At 37.3% G+C, this 14,785-nt stretch overlaps 2 protein-coding genes across 4 annotated transcripts; both read left to right on the forward strand.

The window, feature by feature from the left end:
- LOC105171350 lies at window positions 7-9,238 on the forward strand. Its single transcript, XM_020697505.1, has 3 exons — window positions 7-921; window positions 6,027-6,334; window positions 8,608-9,238. Exons 1-3 carry the CDS (start codon window positions 56-58, stop codon window positions 8,964-8,966), a joined length of 1,533 nt encoding a protein of 510 aa, XP_020553164.1. The 5' UTR covers window positions 7-55; the 3' UTR covers window positions 8,967-9,238.
- LOC105171352 (cysteine synthase) lies at window positions 10,512-14,367 on the forward strand. Of its 3 annotated transcripts, none has more exon segments than NM_001304408.1 (11): window positions 10,512-10,604; window positions 11,111-11,167; window positions 11,295-11,404; window positions 11,485-11,542; window positions 11,675-11,938; window positions 12,022-12,159; window positions 12,309-12,360; window positions 13,013-13,092; window positions 13,221-13,280; window positions 13,428-13,508; window positions 13,966-14,331. In NM_001304408.1, coding segments are annotated over 10 exon segments (978 nt in total). In that variant the 5' UTR covers window positions 10,512-10,604; window positions 11,111-11,125; the 3' UTR covers window positions 14,059-14,331.

The raw sequence follows: 14,785 nt of genomic DNA on the forward strand, positions 1-14,785 counted from the left end.
AAAACGAGCACAGCACCCTCTTTCAATTTAGTCTGTTCTTGGTTTTCTCCATAACATGCCAGGCGGCAACCCTCCCAAAACCCCTCACTCCTTCCCTCCCCACTCCCACCACCGCAAATCCCGCTGGGAAAACTCCTCGTCCGCGTCCACCTCCGCCTCCGCTAAAGCCGAGCACAAACCTCCCCCCAACACCACCACTACCCCGAACAATAGAGATTCCAACAGCAAACTCCCAGCCACAAAGCCCAGACCGAGGCCGGAAAACCCATCTCCAAGACCTGAAAATCCCAACTTCATTTCTGCGCTAAGGCCCGCGTTCCCTTTCACCGATCCGCCGCCGCCCCCATCTTATGGATTCCATATGCTCGACCGCCGGAGTATAGTCCTTGCAGATGGCTCCGTGCGATCTTACTTCGCTCTGCCCCCGGATTATGAGAATTTTACACATATGCCTCGGCCTGGTTTCCGGCCCGAATTCCTTGGCCCGCGTGATTTTGGGCTTGATAGACCCCCCATCCCAATGAGCCCCGACTTTCTCGGCCGTGATGCTAGGACCCGGATTCCGGATCACTGGAATGCGGGCCCCGAGAATTCATTAAAACGAAAGTTTGGGGAGGATGAGAGGGGAGGGAGGGATGATGGGTTTGAGAGGCAAAGGCAACAGCTTTTGCAGTATGGAAATGCGAACGGGCCGGGGCCAAGTGCTGGGTATAATTTGGGGAGAGGAGAAATGAGAGCCCCTAAGAACATGAGGCTTCTTGAGGGGAGTGCGAGCAAGCTTAAGCATAATGAGGTTGACCAGAATGCTTCGAAGAAGGCATTTTTACATTTCGTGAAGTTGGTCTTTGAGACTGCAAATCAGAGAAAGAATTATTTGGCGGATGGGAAACAAGGACCTCTGCCATGCCTGGCATGCGGCAGGTGTGATGATATATGTTTAAGATTACAGACGTTTGTTTTAAGATTTCTGCTTTATTTCTCTGGTTATTTGTGAGGGTAAGTTATCTTAGTAGACTTGTGTTAGTTAAGTGGTCATTTGCAGAGTGCTTATAGATCACTTTGTAACCAACTAGTACTGAGTTGCAGGGCAGTAGGTGGGATTTTTTGGATAGTGCTATCTGAATACTTAGCAGAATTTATCAGGTGATTTGAATGCATGCACAGAGCTTGACGCCACCAGACAAACACATTATTGTCATGCACTTTCTTCAGTATCTGTGGTAGGCAACAGTGTTGGTTGCTGAAGTATTGCTAAATTGATGCTTGCTTCTTTGTTGCTTACTTGTATAAGTTCATTTGATATTGAAGATAGCAATTTGCAGGAGATGTCATCTCATGTACACTGTACATCTGTGTGCTTTTGGTGATTTTTAATTGTTCTAGGGGGTAATTGGTATAAATGTTATGATTGTTGACGTAGTGTGCATAGAATAGGAAAGTAAGGGAATAGCATTCGCCTTTAGATCGTTAGCTCTCTATTAACTGGAGGGCTCAGGGAATGTTAGCACATTAAATATTGTATTAAAGATATTAACATTTATTACATAGAGGTATTAGCATAGTTGTTAGGAGCATGACGTAAAGGTGCCCTGGAGCCATGACGCATGGCACGGCGTGAGCCCTTTTAAAGCACGGCGCATATTTGTAGAAATAAACTATATATTCATACGTCATTTCTTTTAATACCAACAATGCAGAAACATTTAAATATAAACACTAGAAATCATGTTAACCATTTAACCATAAAAGAAATATGAAAAACAACTAGTTTTAGGGAAAAGAAGAGTTCGAAAAATGCAAGAGCATTGAGCAAATCTTACTTAAAAGAGCTAGGCAACTTCACAAATCATAATTGAGCAAGGCAAAACATCTATTAGGCATAGATTAGGAAAGGGCATGAGGGGAGGATATATGGTATTTTATATTTAGTCTAGCTAGGAGAGTACTAGTGATAAATTTCGTGAGGGTATCATTCGCACGTGCGTAACACCCTCGATACATTTAGCAACAGGAACAACAAGCATCAGACCATCTATTTAGCTACAAAAACAATACCAGCTTCCCCCGGTAGCAGAAATCATTATGAAAAGGGGAAAAAAAAACATAAAATATCTATCACTCTAACTCAATTTCTTCTCCAGTCAAGGTTCTCTTCTTTTTTCTTTTTTAAATTTCTTTTAAGAAAAATTGAGTTAAAGGCTGGGCTTGCTGAAGCACACCCTTATTTAAACCTGGTCGAAACCTTCTTCAAAATAAATTGGGCTTCGCCCAACTTTTTTCAGCCCAGCCTAAAAAAGGCTGGACTTTCACCTGGTGCTACAGAAAAAGTAGCATGCTATTTCTGCAACACTTCCATTTAAATGCGCTGAGCCTGCGCCATTTGGCTGCAAGCCATGGCACGCCTTTTTTAACTATGAGTATAAGTAAACAAGGGGATTCTACGAGATAATGCTCTAGCCCTCTTAGCATTCTTATTATGGGTAGAAGTGGTTAAGATTGCAAGTTTGAAGAGGAAGTCCCAGATATAGAGGAGGTATATTTGCAGGACCCATCCTGTGTAGCAAGCCATTGTGGAGCCGTTTATAGTCTTTATGTAATTGAGGCTCGTAAGTTAAGGATGACATTCAGACTTATTATAGGTAGAATTGGGTAAGAGTGCAAGTTTGAAGAGGAAGTCCCAGATATAGAGGAGGTATATTTGCAGGACCCATCCTCGTAGCAAAGCATTGAGGAGCCGTTTATAGTCTTTATGTGATTGAGGCTCGTAAGTAAAGGATGACATTCAGACTGGTAATGTAAATAAGGAGTGTCATCCTTGTAGGGGTAATAAATAGTTCTCGTCAGTGATTTCTTTTCCTAACTGGATTATGACTCTCATTTCCCTGACGGGAAAGAAAGATCACCATAAAAGTGTATTTCTGTGGTCTATATTCCCTGGAATGTGTTTTATGTAAAACTGGTATTTTGTTATGTGATAAAGTTGAAGGTGTAAATCCTCAACTTGAAGATCGGTAGCTGTGGTGACTTGCCATATTCTTAATGTGATTAAGGTTAGGAAATCTTCATGAGCATTACTGGAATTGATTAATTACCATATGCTATTTACACGTTCACTTTGCTCTTTATTCCATTTCTAGTTGATGCGATTATGCACCAGTACTATGTGAAGCAGCATTGCCCTTAATAGGTTAACTAAAGGAATGTGGTTGATGATACATCACACCCTATCAAGTGTCCAAAAGCACTCTATGTTTTATGATGATGCTATCATGTAAGCATAGCATACTTTCAAGTTTGAAGTATCATTTCTGCATGCATATTTTTGGCACTTTTCACGTGTTGTTGCTTATTTATCATTCTTGGAGGGATGTGCTTCATGATTTTGTTCGTCAGCTTTGAACTTAGACTCTACATTATGTTTTGTTGATCGTAGTAGGGGTGTCGGGTATTAGTAATCCTTAAAACAGCTTAACACGGTGGGTTTGTAAGAAGTCTTTCAAGTTTATGCTGAAATGTAGAGTCAAATTCCATTCTCATGCCTGACCTTTGTTGTTGGCATCGGGCTAGAGTATCATGGAAGGTTCCTACATAGAGGCTTTTTCGTAACTCTTGAAGACAAGGACATAGACAACAATCCATCCACAGGGTCCTTCTTTTTCCTTAAAAGTAAAAAGTCATTTACTCTAACATCATGTGAGCCGAATGTGATTTCTTCATAGTCCTCTGGGATGAATGGACCAACGCTTTTGCACTTTAACTTTAAAATGGACAGTCGTACTAGCTCGACAGATTTTTTTCATTAGTATTCTAGAGTTCAAGTTTCATTTGGAGCATTTGTCATGGACTATTTATTCTTTGTGATATGTGCCATCTGCAAGTCTTAAATTTATTCTTATAAGAATATGAATATATGTGGAAGATCCTCTGTATGGATTTGTACTTTATGTATATGGAAATTATATCAACCCAATTTTGCAGTTGATGTCAGGGTTTTCATGCTGCCTCGGCAGATCACAATTATTATTTCAGGGTTTACCTTGCTGCCTCGGTAGATTGCAATTTATGATATAGTCCAGATAGAATGGTTTCTCAGTGTTTATGGTTACCCATGTTGGATTTTACTTTTCTTCACAAACTGTCCTTCTTATGGGGTATTCAAATAGGTTCTGTTTATTGGATTGCAGTTACTTTAATGTAAATTTGTTGGCTATAACTGAATCATAGTAACTGCCTTGTGAATACTTTATTTTGGTTGATTATTCATTTTCCGACCTTTGTGCTCTAGTGGAGCTCTATTAGCCCCTCCAGTGATTTCTTAATCCGTTTACTTAGAGAGAGTTGCTTGATTTTGTGTATATTTCGCTCATGCCTGTTGAGATGCTTGGTTCTCTGGATCTGATGTACTAGCAGTGGGTTGGAATCAAATAGTCATATTTAATTTTCATGTCTTTGCCCATATATATACTCCTAAAACTTTAATACAAAGAGGATTGTCTATGGTATTATACATTGCTACCTTGCATCTGATGGGCGATAATTCTGAAGGCTAGCATTATAATTTATAACTATTGATTTTTAGGTTTAGATAAGATAGATAGAGTTAATAATTGGAACCCTTTTGGCAGACTGCAATGTGGGTGCTTCAGCATATCACATTTTTGTCGCATATCTGATACTTGCTTGTTAGTGTATTACATTAATTTTCATTTCTGTTTCCAGATGCAAATAAATCTACGGATTCATTTTTTATGTTTCCCAATCTTGCTTCTACGTGATATTTTCCAGCTCTCGGTGTTATGGGAAGAGAGGGCTCCTCAGTATGTGCATAGCTTATAGGTTCATTGATGTTTTCATACAAAAGGTTGGGATGTTTTTTATCCTTACCATTTTCTCTTCAAAGAAAACCTGTGTTTTATATATATGAAGAATCTTTTACAACATTTTGAAACTAAACACATGTACCTAAAGTAGAGCGTATGAAAAAATGGAAATTGGAACTTAACTAAATCAATGTGAACTGTAAACACGAGAACTATGTAGTAGGTTCTTATTTGTGGAACTGCTTTGCAGAGTCGTGTTAGTACTTTATTCTTTGATTTGTCAACTATTGCCTTCACTTTGCTGTTGCACAGCTGCTGATGTCCTACCAATAATTGTGTTGTGACGTATAGCCAAATTATGCTTTTTATGGTGTTTTACTCACTATGGTGCTGTTTTACTGATTTAAATTTCTGGGTAGAAGAACCCTACTTGAATAAGTGCACAATTAAATCTAGCTAGATCTTTCTTTGGTTGTCATCTTTTGCCTCTGAGTGATCAGTTGTCAGATGCTATTTTTCTTTTCCGGGGTACTAAGCATTATCAGTCTGGAGAGGGTGTTCTGATATTCCTTGTACTGACTTCAATATTTCAGTTTTTTGCATGTCATTCTGTACAGCTATATCTCAATACTATCACTTGATATGATTAGGCTAAATTCTCAAGTAGTGGCAATAATACCACTAGTTTGGAGATTACTCCTTGAGTTTGGTGAAAAATATATTTCTTCCTCTATGTTCTCGTACTAGTTCTAAGTTCTTGTTTTAGGTTAGGTCCAGTTGACCTGGGACGAAGACATGGATTTTATGCTGAACTTGAATTTCACATTGAGGCTGATTTTCAGCTTATATTAGCAAACATCAAAGCCAGGCATTCTTCCTTGGGCAAAATTTATTTCAGTTTCGTTTATATAAATGATCTTATGATGAGAAAAGGAAAATGTACTTGAGTGAAAAAAATTTCAACGCTAATATCTGAATCTCTTTTTGGTGTAATCCTACTTAGAAGTAACTTTTGGGTTGTATTTACCCATCCACTGTGCCCTTTAAATTCGTTGACAATTCGGCTTGAAGCTGTAAGCTTGTACTGCCTGATTCAAATTCTCTGACCAAATGCAGATAGCCTAAATTTGATATCCTATTTCTTGTTGTGTGAAACTTGTGGGTTTGTGTCTGAGACTACTGCACGGTTTTGACATGAAAATACAGGTATTCAAAAGATTTTCCAGACACACACAGTCTTATCATGCATGCATACAACTCAGACAGTGCAGACTCAATTGTGGATCACCTGGCCTTTCATAAGGCTTTGTGCATTCTGATGGGTTGGAACTATTTGACGCCCCCTGATAACTCAAAAGCCTATCAGAATTTTTCTGCCGATGATGCAGAAGCCAACCAAGATGATCTGATTATGTGGCCACCTTCTGTTTTAATTCATAATACTATCACAGGAAAAGGTAGAGATGGTCGTATGGAAGGTATAGGAAACAGAGCAATGGATAGTATGCTTAGAGGTATCATGACCCCATCCTTTATTATTTTTTCTGCTTTCCATGAATGAGATGTTCTTTTAAATTGTCTGTCCATCTGTGTAGCTGCATTAGTGATTGATAATTGTGGTTATTGCATCCGCTGAAGGGTTCTGGTGTTCTTCCAGCTTATCCATGGTTATCCTGTTTACTTTGTTATCTTATATCTCTTTACTTGACCCAATCAACTTGTTTACTACCACTATCATCTGGTATGTGTATCTCTATGCATTGTTACCACACCTCCATCATGACTAGTTCCGTCCAGCGGTGGTTGCAGATTTCTGGAGGACTGCAGTAATTGTCATATAGCTTTCTTATTCTACTTGCCTCCATATCACCCAGTTGTTTCCATGATGTTGTTGAAAAGCACTTAAACTGACCCTTTGAGTTTGTGAGCCGAGTCAAGAATAGTGTTAGGTAATTGAAGGCAATGAAGGGAGTATTATTGGTTTAACTTTTATCATGTTATATATGCATAGTTTGATTATGTTATCTAATTTGGGGAGGAAGTTGTGTGAGACTACTGGTATCAAGTTCTTTGACTCTGTTATCTAATTTGGGTAGCATGCTGTGGGAACTAATGTTATTTAAGTTTCCTAGTCCTATGGTACCTTGGCTTCGTCAATGATAAGTACAAGCTACTGGGTTTAACCTGCTTATGGACATTTGGATTTAGGGTTGTCTTTTCTAGTGAATTGAGTAGCTTACCATATGCTGACATCAGGTCTGTTTTGTCGCATCACAGTCCAAGTCTATTTACATCAGTTTGACCGCACGCCATATTATTGATTAGGTCTTCAAGCTGATAAGTGGATGGGTTGTTTCGTCGCATTACAATGCTCTATATTTCGTTCTTTTGTATTTATATCTGCTATTATATTTTGCTAGCTTTGGTGGTTCATTTGCTGGATTACTGTGCAAGAGAAATGTAACTTCTGTGGTCCAATTTGCTGACATTTTTGGTTGCTGGAATTAAGTTTTAGGCTCATGGTTTTCTTTACTGCTCAACATGCATTTATGCATTGCAGGGGAATACTGGTCTTTTATTCCTCTAATTTCCTTTATTTCACTCAGAGCCTTATAGTTATTAAGACCTGCAAGCTTGCTTTTGCTATCTGAAAAGTTATATTATTCAAGTCTTTTGTTCTTTATGCCACCCGACAATTGAGAGGGAGAATGCAGGGAGCAGGTGAATTGAGATTGATTTTGACCCTTTTTTTTTATGGATTATTATTTTTTACCTTGTCCTGTTAGGCTTCATAGTTCTGGAAGTCTCCTATAGCTTATTCATGGATTAGGATACTGCTATTCCTTCTTAGTATCTGATTATCTGTTTCTCTCCCTCTCCATGTTTCTTCTCCTTTGGTAGGATTAACATCAGGGAGCAATGATGTTACTTTTCATATTGATCGCTAAGAGTGAATTGAAAAATTAGCTAGATGCCCTCTCCTTCTACAATGTTATATCATCCATAATGTATGTGCTGTCAGGACTCAGCTTAAACCTGCTTAGGCTTGTCGATCTTGTTTTAGTAATTTATGTTTTTGCAATAACGGAGGATTCATGAGCGTAGATGTGTCGTGTTAAGGAGGTGAGCAATAGCATTTTCCTCCTTTAGACTTGCAAGCTCATTGCTTCCACTCTTCCTGATTGGTTATACTTGCTTGATCTAGGAGTTGCATTTAAATTATGGCTTGCAACAGCCTATGTCATGCACTAACTGTTTTACACTTATACTTTGAATAAGTAGAATGAACTGGATCAAGTAGGTCATCAGGGTTTGTAACTCTTATGATGGCATAAATCAATTGCAAGTCAGGGTACAATTATATCCCTGCGTTGGTGGATTGCAAAAAATTCGTTTGCCCAACCGGTGAAGGAAAATTTGGGTTTTCCACACCTTGTGAGATAGTCAGTTTGCCTTGATTTGATACAAATGCTTAGAAACTTCTCCATGTTCTGAATAATTTAGGCCAATGATCCTAGACATAAATGGTTTTCTTACTTTCTCCAGAAGTTTATCAAGTATCCTTCTGACTGTTCCTCTCCATCTGTAGTATGTTTTGGTAGATAGATATCAGGCAGGATGATTCTTGTTGAGTGGTCTAAAATTATCGAAGCTGCCTTGTACAATTTGCTGTTTTATTGATGAAATCAATTTATGGCTCCTATTTCTCTGACATTTCACAATGCTTGAATGGGTTAATAATTGTGATTTAGCAATATTGGTATCCTTATCAATCTCGTCTTCATAGATCTTGGATTTACTAGTGGCAAGTCGATGTCCTTGTACTCAAGAGAAGGTCATCTGGGCATTCATACGGTAAAATTCTCAGGCGACGAGTCAGGGCTGAAGGAGGCCCTGAGGCTGGCTGATTATTTCGAGAGGGAGAAACGCGGGCGAGAGTCTTGGGCGCGCATGCAACCCGTAACACCTGGTAAGGATGATGAGAACAACCCAAACCTAGTGAGATTGGATGCCAAGTCGGGAGAGAAGAAGAGGGTATTCTACGGTCATCTAGCAACTGTTGCGGATCTAGATAAGGTAACTTTTGAGATCAAGAAGAAGGTATCAATTGTGAGCATAAGGGATTTGAAGCAGCAATCTAAATGACCTTTCAACAAACAAACACATGGACAGCTTATTATGAGTTGGTTTAATGATGGGGAAATTGAGAGGATACAAGAATTGCTTGCTTGTGATTCAGTGGGGCTCGCTTTTGTTATGAGTAAAATTAGTGGTAATAGAATGAAAGGGTTGTGAATGCAGCAGCAGAGAAATATGTGTAGTGTGTTCTGAGGGGTTGGGATATGTAATTATCTTTTTGCTGAACATGAATTTTTGTTTAAATGAAATAGTGATATAAAGATGATGAATTGAAGGCAGATTAGGTGTGAAATTGGGTGACGGAACAATTGCCTGTAAATCTCTCTCATTCACAAGACAACAAAAGAATGAATAGCTTCACAAGCAATCTCATTAGGAATATGAATATGAATATGCATATTCAACCTAGGACAGCACATCCACATCCACCCTTTCCTATCATTTATTTATTTATTCCAAAATCCCTTGTTAATTATTTCATAATTAATCCAAAAATGAATTAACATGCACCACTAAAATAAATAAAGATTGCCTGATCCAACTAAATCTGATTGGTTCTGATAATTTCAATACTACGTGTTAGATTTTTTATCTTAGTAAAGGCCACAGTACTATGTATCAATTGCATTGGACAAAAATGTAACAATTGCTACATCAAAATCTGACAGATACACATTGACCACTAATGACAAGTAAAACACACAAAAAATCAAGGGAGTGGGGTGGGGTGGTACGCCGTCCTTTGGGACCTCCAAAGAACAGGCACTTCTGATTATTTAACGCTTCTCCAATCTCCACTTTAGTAGCGTATGCTTATAGCCTCCAAACTCACTTACTTGTTTACCTTTTCCATCTTATCTTTATTTTCCCTCTCATAATATATATATATATATATATATTTATTGCCATTAATCCTTGTCCATCATTACTTTTTTCTCCCTAGAACATATCAATAATTCTAAACTAATTAATATATTATTACAATATTTATTATGTAATGCAATAATATTTTTAAATTAATCAACAATTTCAAAATAAATAAAATAACAACATACATATATTATTATTAAAAATAAATTAAATACTTATATTCGTAAAATACGAATTATGAGATTTTAATTAATCATTGTTTCAATTTTCAATTAGTTACGCGCTAATGACAGAGAATCTTCTTGTTCTACTCTCTATTAAAAATCCGAAAACAACGTATTCAATCATATTTGACCATCCTCTTTAATTATTGATATAGATAATTTTATTTATTATATCATGAACTGTTTTTTCTTTTAAATATATATATATATACGTTGTTTATATTGTGCATCGGGCATATCAATCAATGTCTGTCCGTGGCTCAGTCTCAAACTATATTTTTGATTTTGTACCTGGGCCAAATTCAGGCAATATCCATTTTCATGGGATAATTCACAATTTATAAATACTCTCCACTATCTCAATTATTTATTTATTTAGGCGGTAATGTTTTGTCGATCATCGTAATTGACGCAGGCAGCAAAGTCCATAATTATTGGTATATGTAAGGTAATAAACACGCACAGAAAAGTCCACGCCTGAATAATTCCATTATAAATATAATCAAAATTACGAGGTCATTTCATCGTAGACACAGAAGCCCACTACAAGGTGATTGTGCTTTTTTATTCTTTTTCATTAATTAATTTGCACTGTTGATCCTACTTCTCTACTCACTGCAGTAAAGTAAAATACTCCAACTTTTTTTCTTTGGTTAAAAATTTGCAGAAATGAGAAAAAGAAAAGGAGAAGTAGATTAATTTTGGTTTTATCATGTTTCTGAGAAGATTTTGTTGTGTGGATGAAATGGGTTTTCTTTGATGAGTTTCAGGTGGTGAATTATTATTTTAGTTGGTAAAAAGAGATGAGTTTTTTTTGTTTGGTTTTGATGATGATAAGGGTATGGTTGAAAGATAGTGAAAGTATCTTTTGGGGCTTCAATGGGGGTGTACCAGTTTGTTAACTAAAGTGTTCTTCTTGGACTTTTGTTTCACTTTACTTGATTTTGATGTTTCTGTTGTGTGCGTTGAGTTTATCGTTCACATTTTTTACTCTTTGGAGAGGCTGAGAAACTGTCAAACTTTGTATTGGCTGAGATTCTTGGTGTTTGATTGCAGGAGTAATACACAAACATGGCCGAAGAAAATGTTGGAATTGCAAAGGATGTTACTGAGGTAATAAGTCTTTAGAAGTGTGATTGCCATTGATTCTTCTTTGGCCAACAAATAAGATTTCTTTGTGTCTTTATTCTTTCTTCTTAACTTTTGTGTTTGGGCTTAAAAGTTGTATTTTATGCTGTAGTTGATTGGTAAAACTCCATTGGTGTACTTGAACAATATTGTTGATGGTTGTGTTGGGCGTGTTGCGGCTAAGCTGGAGTCAATGGAGCCGTGCTCTAGCGTCAAGGATAGGTAATGCTATCATAGTTCAGTGTCAATGTTTTCATTTTATTCGTTTTTCACTTTCTTCAATTATGTGTTTCTTTGGGCAGGATTGGTTATAGTATGATTACAGATGCTGAAGCACAGGGCCTCATCACACCTGGACAGGTAGATCAACAAAATTTTCTACTTCTGCTTTAATTTATATCACTACTTTGGTTATAATCTGGAATTTGGTTTAGTATAGAAGTATGTTTTCTTAGTTTCTCACCGTTAAATTTTGCTATATTTTTGCTGAAGAGTGTCCTCATTGAACCAACGAGTGGCAACACGGGTATAGGCTTGGCATTCATGGCTGCTGCTAAAGGCTACAAGCTCATTATCACCATGCCTTCTTCTATGAGTCTTGAGCGCAGAATTATTCTCCGTGCTTTTGGTGCTGAGTTGGTGCTAACAGATCCTGCTAAGGGAATGAAAGGTGCTGTTCAGAAGGCTGAAGAGATAAGGGATAAGACACCTAATTCCTACATCCTGCAGCAATTCGAAAACCCTGCCAATCCTAAGGTAGTTAACTTTGCTACCATTATATCGAGCAGTTTTATTGCTGGTTGGGAAAATCTATTAGAAATAACGCATAATTCTTCTAGATACACTATGAAACCACCGGACCTGAGCTCTGGAAAGGAACGAATGGAAAAATTGATGCGTTTGTTTCCGGGATTGGTACTGGAGGCACAATCACTGGTGCAGGAAAGTTTCTTAAAGAACACAACCCTAACATAAAGGTTATATCATTGTTTTAGTTTGTCAGCTGTCTTGTGGTTGATTTTATTGTCACACATAGTCACATTTTGTGTAGTAAAACTGTCTGCTTTGTAATCTAATTTTCTGATGATTCTGATTCTCATTATTGTCTGTTTTATTTGTCATTTAGCTTTATGGGGTGGAACCAGTTGAAAGTCCTATTCTCTCTGGAGGAAAGCCTGGTGAGTTCTGTTGCTGTTGTATCTTATTCTTAATTCACTGAATGTAGTTGTCTTTATATCGATTATGGATCGAGCAAAAGAATTGACAAGAAACACGGACATTTACAAAAACACTATTGATTAGCTTAAGTCGGTTGATTTGATAATTTTTAAGTTGAGCATAAGCAAGTTCCAAGTGGAACAAACCTTGAGCTGAAAGTTGAGACTTGATTTATAATTGTAGCCCAGGTTGAGCGTACCTTCAACATGGTTTTGAGTTATGCTTGAACTTGAACCAAATATAAAAAATAATATGATAATGTGTGAAGTAGTACAGAAAATTAGGTACACACCAATAATATCAAAACCCCCATACTTGACCTACTTCAAGTGTAAGAAAGACTTTCTTTTTATTATTTTTATAACCATTCATTGCTAGCTGTATAAGTCTTTTTTCCAAGACTTATCATGCTATCACTTTATTTTTTTCTTTCTTATGAATTAAATTCACCAATGTTAATAAAGAACAAATTTTGATCTAGCTTTGAGTCCTCTTGAAGATTGTATTTATTTCACAAGCCCGAGTTTTTAAGTGAAAGTTCATAGTTTTGTGCTTTGCAATTCGTATTACTGTAACTCCAGTTTGATGAATGATCTTTGTATAATACTCAAGGTCCACACAAGATTCAAGGGATCGGGGCTGGTTTCATCCCTGGCGTTTTGGATGTTAATCTCATTGATGAAGTAATTCAAGTAAGATTCAGTTATCTTCTTTCTGTTCTAACTGGAGTATTCAACCAACTACATTCTTGACTTCTATCTATTGTTGGTAAATTAAATGTGAAACATTCATTATTGCATGTTTTCTTGTGTATTTCCAGGTTTCAAGCGACGAGGCCATAGAGACTGCGAAGCTTCTTGCATTGAAAGAGGGGTTGTTGGTAAGTGAATACTCTACTAATTCAGTCCCACCCACGAGCTGCCGAGAGTTTGATAATTCCTATCACTTCATTCTTTCCAACTCTATAACCTTATTCATTGGCATTTCTTGCATCAAAACATTCTAAAGCTGTAAGAATATGCTACAGGTGGGAATATCATCTGGCGCTGCTGCTGCTGCTGCTATTAGGATTGCAAAGCGGCCTGAAAATGCTGGAAAACTCATTGTTGTAAGTCTGTCTACTTTCTTTTACCCTTGTTGGTATGTAAACCTGACAAGCAATTTGGACAAAATTTTGAAGCTAAGTGAGAGGTGGTAGTGAAACGACATTGTTGACCGTAAATGAAGCCCTTCTCTTCACAGGAGAATAACTGATTAACAACTATTTACTTAGTAATGTAGATTAATCACCTTAATGTGCCTAATAAATGGGGAGAATCCATTGGTGATTCACTCTCATCCAGAAAAGAAAAGTGAAATACATATATTTCTTATCGACTTTTCTTATATGTCCTGTAGTAGTACACATATTATCACATTGGACGATAGAACTTTCCTTTTCCAAGAAGCTCTGCTTTCTACCGTACATTACATAGAGTGTATCCCCAAGGCCTCTAGATAATTTACTGAAATTCATTTTGCAATATAATTACCATCCATTAATCTCTTCATAAACTCCACTGCAGGTTATCTTCCCAAGCTTTGGTGAGCGGTACCTTTCCTCTGTACTCTTTGAATCTGTCAGACGAGAGGCTGAAAGCATGACTGTCGAGCCATGAACAGGTTTTCTGGCTTCACTCAAACAATGCTATCGATACTGCACAGTGCATTACTGTATGCAGCATAATATCGTTGGGGGCACAACTTTAGCTTTCTTTAAACATGGGGTTGGAATAACGCGAAGCTGATTTCTCTGTTCACATATGTGAAATTGGGCAGATTTATGTCAGTTTGAATGATTTTCATTCGACTTTATTGTATGTGGTCTTGCTTTTGTGAATTCTCCGCAGTTTGACATTTTTACTTATACTCTGCTGCCAAGGGCCTGTTTCATTTCGGTGAAGTTTGATGCAGTTTCTCTTATTTAACTTGGCCTGTGTTTCTTGGATCCTTGTACATAGCTGTACAGGCTTGTCATGGTGCCTAGGTTGGATGCTATAAATGGCAATGACAGCATTGACGGGAAATACTAGCATTTACCCTCGTGAACCTAATTATATGACAACATATGCCAAAAGAAATACAACAAGATGCAAATATTATGTTGTTGATCACAATTCACAAGAATTGAACAAGTTCGTTCCTTGCAATCCACTTCAAAAGAACGAACAGAGAACTGAACAACCGAACCAAGAATTAGAACTCTGTTGCTAATAATACAACATCTGATGACTTTGAAACAAATTCTTAACAAAGACCCCAGTCAGAATATTCATTACAACCATTATACATGATTTTTTAGTCATATTCTTATTCTTGTCCTTCAAATCCATCTACTCCACTCCT

This window comes from Sesamum indicum, linkage group LG10, assembly GCF_000512975.1.
Source record: "Sesamum indicum cultivar Zhongzhi No. 13 linkage group LG10, S_indicum_v1.0, whole genome shotgun sequence".
In the NCBI taxonomy this organism is placed as follows: domain Eukaryota; kingdom Viridiplantae; phylum Streptophyta; class Magnoliopsida; order Lamiales; family Pedaliaceae; genus Sesamum; species Sesamum indicum.